The 11,844-nt window shown below is 42.3% G+C and overlaps 1 protein-coding gene across 6 annotated transcripts in view; it reads left to right on the top strand.

Annotated features, from left to right (window-relative positions):
- Nucleotides 1-1,243: 1,243 nt before the first annotated feature.
- The window catches only part of LOC121176856 (collagen alpha-1(XXV) chain), a 135,936-nt gene continuing 125,335 nt past the window's right edge, over nucleotides 1,244-11,844 (top strand). For all 6 annotated transcript variants that reach the window (XM_041030961.1, XM_041030959.1, XM_041030962.1 and 3 more), the window contains exons 1-2: nucleotides 1,244-1,849; nucleotides 2,012-2,081. In XM_041030961.1, coding sequence (XP_040886895.1) covers nucleotides 1,556-1,849; nucleotides 2,012-2,081 — 364 coding nt within the window. In that variant the 5' untranslated portion in view covers nucleotides 1,244-1,555. The remainder of the gene's footprint in view (nucleotides 1,850-2,011; nucleotides 2,082-11,844) is intronic.

Below are 11,844 nucleotides of genomic sequence, written 5' to 3'. Positions count from 1 at the left end.
GAAGTTTCTGGATATTTGAAGTCATTTCCCATTTAGAAAATCTGACTGCGTATGAAAAACTGCCTTCTGTATTCTGTATAATTCAAATCATTCAGAATACATTTAGCTATCTCAAAACGAGTGAACCGTGAAGAGAGACAGATGTGATGTTAGAGCTTAAAAGTTCCTCAAATTAAGAGCAACGCTCTGCACATCAGCTTTATATAACAGCCCTCAGTGTTGATGCATTAACAAAGACAGCACTTGTATTGATGCTGATGTGAGCCAGACGGTGGTGCCAAAGCCTTGTAAACATAGGAGATCATCACTGTGCCATTCAAACAAACAGCTCTGTCATGAATGTGGATAAGAGCCGATGCAAAGTGCAAAAATGTTTGGAATTATTTTTTTTCACCGCTGTATTTTAGATTGGAAGCTCTGCAGGAATCTCAGAGAACTGAGCTTCTCTAACACGGAATCTTCATCCACGTTTTCCACTTTTCATGTGAAGTTAATTATCTGTGGTTTGTGCGCATTGTCTGCTTGTGTTATCACAGTAACCAAATCCATGAAACAGATATTAACTGACATCTTATCAGAATTCAAGGCAGCAAACAGACAGAAGGGAGACAGACTGTGGGGTCGCTCGACGCCACAGGCGCATCTCTGTCTGAGCGCTGCTGGGCTTTATGGCTCTCTGTTCTCCACATGAGATCTTTTGGACATAGTCAACCAAAAGAGCACATCCTGCTCCTTTCTCATACTTGGAGAGTTTAGTGAGTGCCTTTGTCCACCCATCCCAGAGCATTTATGGTTTTCTTGCGTTTTTACGCAGCGCCATGGACAAAACCAATATGTTAAGATTACCTTACAGTGGTTGGAGTAAACGTAAAAAAATAAAATAAAAAAATAAAATAAAACCATGTTTGATTTCTTATCTTAAATGTTAATTGTTTTATTGCGCCCTTACACTGAACCATAAATTTACAAAATGCATCTGGCTCTTTACGCAGCGTTCTGTTGTTTCATAACTGAAGATCTCACAGGAGTACAATAGCCTATAATTGCACTTCACGTCAACGGGTGGCAATTGTACTCGAGTGTAAGAGCGCAAAAGGAGCGAGTCAATAAATTATGTTAATCAGTCAGGACAGATTGGAGGCGTGTTGTTGCCGTAATGAGGGGGAGCACGCTCGCACCGTGGAAAAGCTCCGAGTGGTAATGCCGTCTCCACTACATGCGCGCAGCCTTCTATTCCCCCAGTCTCTCTTTCTACTTTATTGTGCACAATAGCATTTTTCCTCTGCACTAAACTACCGTGCAAGGGTCGGTGCAACAAGTTTGCAGGAGCCACAACGCGCCGTTAAGACAGGTTGACTTGCTTTGGCTGGAGAGGAGTGGAGCCTCCACTCGTCTGTCGCTGTCACCACAAAGTCACTGTACGTGAACGCCGCGTCGCAGGCAGCCAGGCAGGCGCACAGACACACACGCACACACACTCAACGCAGTGTGCCATAAATTCGTGACTCCGCGCCAGATGCAGTTTGCTCCCAACAGCGCGTGTAGTTATAGTTAAATGGAGATCGCGAAGGCACGAGGAGCATCAAAGTGCGTGGAAAAGATGGAGAAAGTGGCGCCTCAGAAGCGGCAATACTGTCGCACAACAGTGCTGAACATAGTCTCGTCTTTATTTTCAGTGGCGTCCGTCGCCTTTTGCATTTTTCTGAGCATTAACGCAGCTGATATTAAGAACCGGGTTGTGGATTTGGAGAGTGGGAATGGCGAGCACACCTTTATCCGTGCCCCTGGCTACACCATGGATGATTTTAATTCATTGATCCAACAAAGAGTGGACGAGCTGCTCTCGCAGGTAAGACTGGCTCTTGCACTTGCTCTCCATGAGTTAATTGTTTTCAGCCGTTTAATTGGCACTATTTCACTAAGCAAGCCGGGCAAAATTACCACCAGATACTTTAATTTAACTTAAATTCATGCGCACAAAAATGAAAATGACATTCTTTTAAAATTTCAGCGCTCCTATGAAAATTTTGTCAAGATTCGCACCGCCAGACAAGCATCACCTGAATGCAACTGCCCTCCAGGTAAAGGAAACTACTTTCCCCAATTCATTGTGCACTTGTGGTTGTGTGTATGAGTGTGTGTGTGTGTGTGTGAGACACTGTATTTGAAGCCTGTTTGACTCAGACTACAGCTGATGTAAGAATGAATGGGAGCTTTCTGAACAGGTTCTTAGTTTATTTAATTGAAACTGATGACACATGACAGTTTGTCTGGATAGTGTTGATAGTTTGGGGAGGTCTGCTGTGAAGGATGCAAACAGCTGAATGGGCAATACACTTAACAGAAAGAATGGTATTTAACAGTGGTCTATACATAGAGCTGCTGAAAGGTTTGACTTGTGATGTTGTCTGTCCACTTGGAAAGAAAAAAAAAACAGCCACATGAAATTCACATTTCCCACCAGTAGATGGAAACATTTATTCCTTCAGTGTGGGTCAGCGTTCTGGTCGTTTGGGGATGGAGTCAGGGTTTGGGTTAGTCGGTGCATGAGTGTGGGAGCTTTTGCTCCAGGATGTTAGAGGGAACGCTGCAGAATATGAGCTGTAAGATCACATTTTCTCAGACTTTTAAATGTTGTCATGGTAGTCACTACTGTGCATCATTGTCAGTATCTCTGGGGGAAAAATACAGTGAAATATGTGCCTGACAGCTCCAGCTTGAACGCACTGAAAAAGATGGAACATTTGAAATGGAATGAATACTACAGGCACAGTCTGGATAAAAAAAAATACCACCACATAGGCCAATATCCATTCTGAAGTTATGCAGTTATGCAAGGTGATGGAGTTTAACAATTTCTGAGTCCATCAAGATTCTTTCCCTCTTGTTACAGATCAGCTGAGGGCTGTGTGCTATTTAATTGAAGGATGAAGTGTTCTTCAGTGAGTTGAGGGAAATGTTTTGTGATCTAAATAAACCATTTAAAAACGATCTGAAAGGATGTAAAACTTGCTCATAGCCCTTTTATACCTTTTCTGATAGTCATGTGAAATATTAACTCAAATAAATGCCTAAAAGGTCACTGACGGGCAGGTTTCCAGAATCCCAAAGCTTTGTCAGAGAATCCTCAGCCCCTTTTAAAATGAGATAAAAGGAGTCCTTGAAATCAGAATGAAGCCTCCTCTCTTGCCTCCATAAATAACACGTCAGTGTACCCATCAGCAGCATCTCCAAGCGCTCTCACTGAGCCACATGTGGACCTTATGCTAGTCTCCTCTCTCTGCACGGCTGAACTATGAGGCAGATTTCATGCTGCAGGAAGCTGACGTGCTCGCACAACTTTTAAAAGTTTGATGTAGAGGAATCTGTCCGCACAGCTTCAGTCAACTCCAGCTGGGAATGTGATCTAGTAAGTGTGAACATACTGTAAGTGACCTCTCTGGAAAAGGCATAGTTGGGACATGGAGCAGCGTAGCCTTGCGGTTGGATCTAGGTGTCAGCAAGCATCTATGCTACAGGGCTGAAGTATCCTTGAGTAAGGTGCTGAATCTCAGCTGAAGCCAGGGAGTCTTCTGTTGTTGACCCTGACCTCTGACCTCTCTGTTGGAGGAAAAAAAAAAACCCCAAAACCCCTCCTTATAGATACGTGCAACAACACAATAAAAAGGATTATTACGTGTATTGTAATCAGACATAGATGAAAGAAGAAACTAGACCAGGGAAAGTGATAATGAATGAATGGCGCAAATTCTTTAGTTTTCGCAAGTGGTTTATCAATTGCGAATGACTCGCACTCACGGTCTGCTGACAGAAAACGCCTGAATTAAAGAGCCAGAAGTACTGGAAGTATTAACCATAATGAGACTCTCACAATCATGCTGCTCTCTGTTCTCAATCCCTATCATGTGTCTGCTATTTATTTTCTCCCACCACATTTCTGTAAAGGGCAGAAATAAAACAATGAAAACATTTCACATCAAATGAAGCAAGACGACGCAGAAACCAAGGCGGCACCAAGCTTGATCTTGGAAACTGGCAACTAGTCATGCTCCCAAATTTGATTACTTTTTTTTTTTTTTTTTTCATGCCCACTACATATCCATTTGTTTTTGAACTATGGTTACATGCAAAACACATATATCATCAATATACACAGAGGACTCTGTAATGGATTTAATATTGTAATGCTCTTGCTGTGTAAGTGTATTACACATGCAACTTGTACCATACTTTGTTAAAGCTCTGTAGTGGGATTTTTCAGGCCAAATATCTTTATACTCTATGAATTCTGAATGGGTTCACTCAATATTTATCCTCTCTTCTGTCGAGGAGACAGCCCATGGCTCAGATGTGGCTTCTTTTTTTCTTTCTTTCTTTGAGGGGAGGACCATAATGTGCTTTTCACAGTCTTCACTTTATTGCTGTCAAAGAAGATGGAGTGGTTGCATAGACAGAGCAATGGTCCATAGCTCGGGGATATTTTATAGGTTGCTTCTGAATCAGAGGAACTTTGTGGCATCTTTATCGGAGAAAGTCTGTCGTGAACTCAAAGTATATTTTATTCATGCCGCTCACGGATGACTTAGTTAATGAAAGTGAAGTTTCTGCCGTTGCCATTCGTCATTCTAACTCTGTCTGGTATCGCTGTCGTTCAGTTATTAGCCAGTGTCAGTTATCAGAGTGACTGAAAGCATTTTGACTTTTAGGATGATAAAAATTAATTGTGAAAACTTGAGTGATCCTTTAACCTTTCATCTAAGGCCGTCATCAGGTCAGAATTTGCCCAGTGTTTTTGTTTATGACAAAATACCTACGAAAATACGAAGGCTTTCCCACCAGCTTCAGCAGCACTTTGTGTTTAATGTGATGTTTCTGTGAGCAATGTTAGCATTTACCTCAAACCGCTGTTGTGCCTACTGTAATTACAGCTTCGCAGAGCAGTAGACTCATGTGTGTTTTCTGTTGAATTTAATAGGGGCCCACACCACATTTTTCATGTTAAACGCTAGTCAGTTTTTCTGGACTGCACGAAGTCTGAAAAACTGTTTTTACACCATATATTTGGTGTAAATAGTCTTTGGTGTAAATAGTCTTGGGTCTAGGGGAAAAGAAAACCTGTCAAATCAACTTGGTGTGAAAACATCTGAAGTCACACCCACTCAGTGTGCCACTCCGTGAAGTGAGTCTCCTTCTAATAATTGTTTCAGCGTTGGCGGGCTGTTTTTCTTTTTTCTTTCTTTGTGTACCTTCTCCTCCTCTGGGATCTGCATTCCAAGCAGGGTCTGTTGTTTAATGGGACTATAATAAAATGTGCAGTCAGCAAGCACTGGCGCTTTGCTCTTTGCCTGTTTACGCACCCATACACCTCAAACCTCCTCCCTTACATCCCCTTTTCTCACTCGGCAGCATTTCTTGAAGTGAACGCTTCAAAAAGCCTGGCAGCTAAACACCGGCTGAAGTGCTCTTGAGAAAACAGCGTTATATACAGCTCTTGTGATGTGCTGGAATTTGTTTTTCACCACTAAACACCCAATACTGGTGGTCAAGGACAAGGGGCAGCAGGGGGTCACATCAGCTGGATGTCTTCTGATTTCAAAGTAAAATCAGAAGCAGATGCAGTAATATCTGTTCTGTTTGCTTTGTCAAGTCCAGATTTGGTACGCTTCACACACACATATATACCACAACTTTATTAACCTAATCACTTCTTTTCAACTCCTTGTAGCCTACCTGGGTTACACCCCCCCTTTCCCGCTTGTGTAATCCCAGTGGCCTGATACAGTTACGGTTGTGCCAGTCCCCCTCAGATGTCCTCAACTCGGTGGGCAAACTGGTAATTAATCACCGACAGCTTTTGAATTAAGCCCTCTGTGTGGTTTGGTGCTGGGAGGTGCCCTAATGGCCGTGTAATTACTGAGTGCTAGGTAAAGCTAAGCAGACTTCCAGGTAGCCGCTGCGGCCAGCTGCTTTTGGTTAGGGTTAGGTTCGGCTGTCTTTGTGAGCAAGTGAGGCCGGAGACAAAAGCTGGAGCCTGGGAAGGCTCATCTGGAGGCAACGGCGATTGGCAATCATGATTTTGATTGCTGTTCAATTGCTTAAAAGGGCATCTTACGTGGAAATCATGAGCCTAATGTGCTCCACACATCTTGTAGGGATCGTTTTATGCATGGAAAGCTCGACTTATTCAGCTCAGATTTTACATCAGTCCCAGTAAATTAACATGATGTGATTTATCATGATGAATCATCAGAAGTGGGGCATTTGCCCTAATTTTCAGTTCTCACACAAGGTTTATTGGAAAGGGAAGGATGCTGGAAATAGCACAGATGGTCTCTTTATACCTTTGACACAGCAGTTTTTTTTATGGGAGGATGATGAGACATGCCAGCTGAAAGCACTGGTAATGACTGCAGGGTCTGAAAGGGTGGCACACTTTTCTCTTTTCACTATACATTAACCTGAGGGGACACTCTGAATGGAGAGGAGATGACATGATTTTTATATGAGCGATGTCACAACAGTTCTCTGCTGGATATTGAGGTACCTCAGGCTGGGAGAACGGGGACAGGGCCAAAGGAATGGAGGAGAATTGAAATGCTCATGCCTAATGGTCCGTCTCATGTGTCCTTGAACATTTCCTGGCGGTAATCCTCAATCGTCATTTTGTGTGGAGTGAAGTAGGAAGCTTGGAGATCCTGTCTTGGCTGTTCCTACGGTTACTACTTGGAGTTAAATGAAGGGGTTTCCATCACCACAACATATCGGCACACCCCACAATTGAATAAAAGAATTGTCTCCAGTTTTGCATTTGCTCCAGAAATAGGCAGTGTTTGGAGGAAAATTAATGTTTTTCCCTTTAGGATTAATTGCAGTTTTCTACATCTTCAAAGCATAAAGTTGGACAGTGAGATTCAAGCTCTTAAAGGTGGTGCAAAATTCTTCCAGTGTGGTTTTGTGCCCTGAGGATAGCTCTTATAGGATGTCACCCAAGTCCTTTGATGACAGTTGAATGGTTTCCTTGCTGGAAGTGGTGCATTTAAACCTTTCTTGGTTCTCTTTGTATCTACGCAGGCCTGGTGTTTGAGGGTCTGAGACAGTGAGATTTGTATTGAATTTGTTGTGCTTTCTTTTTATCCTGTGTGGAAGCAAACTTGTTTTAAATATCAAGCAAAAGAATTAAGAAGCGTCACATTCACTTGGGTGGTGACTATCTGTACATTCAAGGGGCTCTTCTCTGGCAGTGATACAACATAACCCCTTCCTCCACTGCCCCGCAACCTCCAGTAGAAGAGGAAAAACACTGCTGTGGGTCCCCCTTGATGCTCCTTCTCCATGGCCTTGGCGGCTTGACTCCTCTGCCCCTCTGTCAGAGCTGGGTGGCAAATCCTCCACAAAAGACGGCTCACAAACTCTGTCTCATCTGCTGGATGCCCTCTGACATCAGATTGAAAGTTTCAGTCATCCTCCCTCTGAAGTCGACTGAGGTCTCCTTTGTGATGGCTTAAACTCACCTCCCTTCATGCACCCACATACTCATCGCCGACCTACCAGTATTCAAAGAAAGTTTAATAGACAAGGGAGACCTTCTCTAATGTGACACCCTTCTGGAACAGTTAGGCTACTGTTCAATATGGTAATTGTTCTGCAACTTTTAAGGCCGCTGTGATGTTTGAGGAATTTTCTCTGCATGCATAAACTCTAATGATCTAATCTCATCGTAACGTTTTGTATTTCATTTATCAGCTTGTCTCGTTTAAGGTTTCCTCATCAAACATTTGATAAATCAGTCAGTGTTTCCTGTTTGTGGAGCATTATTGGCACGATGCATAGACACACACTCTCTGATTTTAAAAAGCAATTTCGCCCCCGATGCCTGTCTCCATGAAACAATTCTTATTTTGATCACAGGAATGATTTTTCCAGTGTCTGTCGTCGGTTTCAAATCCCCAGTAATGCATGACGATGCCAGTGTTCACCCGTGTCATGGAAATCCTGGGCTCCAGACAAGTAAAGCAAAACTGGGAACCCCTGAGGCACTCCCTACAATCCTCCCCCGCACCCCAGACACCAGCTTTCCCACTGCCTGTGGCTTTATGCCCCAGGCCTTGCAGTGCTAGCAGGCATGGAGGATGGGGGTGAGGGGCACAGATGCTGCTGCTCTGTACTCCATCAGCCTAATAAGAACAGGCACTACAAATGAAACAGGCTGGTGTGCAAAAAAAAAAAAAAAACACAGTCAGATGTGCCATGACAAGGAAGCTATAATTTCACCAACGTGTGCCTGACATGCAAACTATGGTTAATCTGGTCTTGCCACCATTCATGGGCATCCCTAAACAATGCGTGGCTGGCTTTGGCCAAGTCTGTTTTTTATTTGTGTACATGCACCATTTACTGTAGGCACACAGACTCAGAGCAACATTAGCTTAGAGTTTCTGTTGTTATTTTCAGTTCTTGAATCCACAAACAGCTTGACACCAAGTCATTGTTCATTTTGGTTCTAAACCTGTAAGGGACTGCACAAAAATGATTGGTATGGAGACAGGGCATGCACTTTATGTTTTAAAATATCAACATCATGCCAAGTGTTTAATATTTTCATAGCAAATATTCAAATTTAGATCTTATATTTTCTCTTTTTTTCCTCCTGCTTCGGCAGAAAGCTTCTATACTCTTCACCTTTTGAAACCCCAGATAATTTATGTCTTCAAGTCAAGTCCATCTTCTTGAAGAATTCTCTTGAATTAGAATAACAGTTCTTTCATTGTCTTTTGTTTAATTTCCAGGGTTTAAAGCAAAATATATCAATCCTCATTGAATGCTGCATTGACAGTAATCCTTTCAGAACATTTATTTACAGTGGTTGCAAAACATTTATAAGAGCTAACATGTTGGAGTGCTTTTCAATTTTCAAACCATCTAGACTCAGCAAAAACAAGCAAGCAATCCCTGAAGCGATCCAAAGACAGCAGGGATTCAGGCGATTTCTCAAAGTGGAAAAAGTGATGGAGGCAAAAAGGGTTTGCCCAGGAGCTGGCCAGATGATATATGCTCCCAGACTCCCCTGGGGCACCACCAAGAGGTTAGACTCAAAGAAAACTAAACGGCCCAAACAGTTGGATCAGACTGTTTCCTGTCCTCCTCCTGAGCCACACATCACTAAACGTCCACTGTTTTTTTGTCAGTTAAGGGGACGCTTTTGTTTTTTTTCCCCCTCCTTTCGCTGTCCTTTTCCATGTTCAGTTTGAGATACAAGAATGTCTTGCTTGAGATCTTGTCGGCACTTTCAGTGCCCCCCCTCCCTCCTGCTCCTCTCTCTTCACCACCACTCACCAGGGGACTTGCACTTTGCTAGCCGACTCTTCCTTCTCGAAGCTGTGCTAAATGTGACATGAAATATGAGTCATGCTGTAGATCTGAGAGGGTAATAAACACACCGAGCAAATGCTCGAGCCCATGTGCACTCACAGACACGCTGTGGCACACCCGTGGACACAACTGGATTACAAAATATGCACACTCGGCGATGATCCCACTCACACATATCCAGACACACCACAGAAACATGCAGCCATGCGTGACACCCTGGAGTCCCTCACTGTAGCTTTTGTAACTTAATCTATTACCAGTGGCAAAGGTTTTTTCTTTTCTTTTTTTGAAGTTATTGTGGTTTGGTTAATTTTATTTTCTAAATTAAGAGAGGGAGAAATCATGAAATAAATGGATTGAAGCCATTCATTCTCAATTTTCTCAACAAGCTGTGATGTTAAATATGGTGTGGAACTTGGTTTTCTAATTAAGGCTTATGTAACGCTGTTTTTCCTCAATAGTACATTGAATATTTTTTCCCCTTTAGCAAGCAATTAATCTAAACCACGCACTGAAATAGTCTGGCTCAAACAAACAATGCAGTTCCCCGGGAAGTGGCAACTTGCCAAATTTAACATACCTGTGAATATACATGCAAATACTGCATCAGTGTCAGAAATGAGTGATTGATATCCACAGAGTTGCCTCATGGTTTGGTTGTAGTCTTGCTTTCAGGGGCCCCTCCCCTTGTATCTGATGAAGAAGAGGGTAGAAACAGCTGTGTAAGCCACAGTTAAGGCCTGGAAAACCCAGTGGTGAGACAGACAACCCTATGCACTTTAATTTAACTGGCTGGTCATATGATATGGGCCAAGCAGACTAGACGGCTAGTTAAAATGTAATTTTTGACAGCTTGATAAACAGCACTGATGCTGTGCCTGGCAGCCTGAAAATAGGTTTGTCTAATTTCTTGTCTTAGATGGAGGTTTGGGGATACTGTGGCATAAATATGCGAACTGTGCTTGAGTTCACTGCTGTCTTTAGTGCACCAGTTTTGAATTGTGAGAACTTTTTATAAACCGTCTTTACTTTAATAAGTGGCAATTAGATTATAGCTATTTAAAATTAGACATGCAGCAATAAGGTAAAAGCGGGAGTATAAAATACAACTTCATGAAATAATTGTCTGTTTGCTAAAACCCTTCCCCTGAACAATAATTGTACAATAATAATTGTACACTAACTATGTGCAGCAGGCCTGTCAAGCTTTGGATTTCTTTGATATTTGGGATGTGCCCTAATGAAAGCAAAATCAAAAGAATAAAATAGTGAGGAACAGTTAAACAATGTATTGGTCTGCTCCGACTGCAAATATTTGCATACCCATCTAACTATGCTGTACAGTAGTACAACCTAGTATTACTTTCCCCGTTCATACCGTAGATGAAAGATTATCTCAGCTGATAAGGCCATTTGTCTGAATTCATGCTGTTCACTCTGAGGTTGATGAGTTGTTTGTGTGCATTCATGCAGCAGTGTTTGTTAGGTCTTAATGAATGAGCGGGGATGTTATGAGATTGTAAATCTGGATGCCTCATGCATATTTTATACATTTTCCTTGCAAACATAAAAGTATAACGCTCATTTATGCCAAATGTAACATTCAAATGAGGCAAAAAAGTTTGAGAATTTGCTTTTAAAGTGTTCCACATTCTAGTACTTACATTAATGCACCAATTTATATTGATATTTTTTGAGGAAATGACCCATATTCCCTACTGTGGTGGTACACAGATTAGTTGTTTTTCTTTTGGATTTTTCTGGTCCAGTGTCCTCACACACGTTTTGGGAAAGTTCAGAGTGTGATCTGAGAGGTTTGTGCTTCAAGATTTTTAACCTATCACACATATTAGGGACTGACCCTGCCAACTACAGTGCTGTGAAACAGACATTATAATCAGATGCCCTACATCAAATAACCTTTTTGACTCTCTCCCAATCAACATGGCGTCCTGCAAGGCTTTCTTAGGATCCAGGTTAATGAGCCACCTCCCGTGAGCCATGCTGCTATCTCAAGCAGTTTCACATCTCGTGAGCTGCTCATAACGTACTTGTTATTGCAAAGCAAAGTTAACCCCTCAACAAGGCTGACTGTGTCGATTTCGTTGGCTTGAGCTGTAAATGCCATTCATTTCACACAGAACAATCACTTACCACCTGCTGTGGCAGCTGCAGGGTGCTTCAGGTAGAGCATGTGCCAAATAAATTCAACACAGGCTAGAAATTCTATGCATAAACCTGCCCAGAAGCGTTGAAATATACAGTACAGTGTCCAAGTATATCATTTTTGGATGTTCTATTGCAGGTGTACTTTGATTCAAAACATCCAGAGTTAAAGTATCTGTTTGCAGCTTCATTTAATAAAGAGGGATCTTATTGCTCTCTATGGCAGCAGTTGAAAGACAGAGAAACTGTCCACAGGTCAAAGTTGTAGTAAATCAATTCCTTAATTGGAGCCATCCCTGCTCCTTAAAG

The sequence above is a fragment of the Toxotes jaculatrix genome, chromosome 23, assembly GCF_017976425.1.
Source record: "Toxotes jaculatrix isolate fToxJac2 chromosome 23, fToxJac2.pri, whole genome shotgun sequence".
Lineage (NCBI taxonomy): Eukaryota > Metazoa > Chordata > Actinopteri > Toxotidae > Toxotes > Toxotes jaculatrix.
This window is presented reverse-complemented; position numbering and strand designations above follow the sequence as displayed.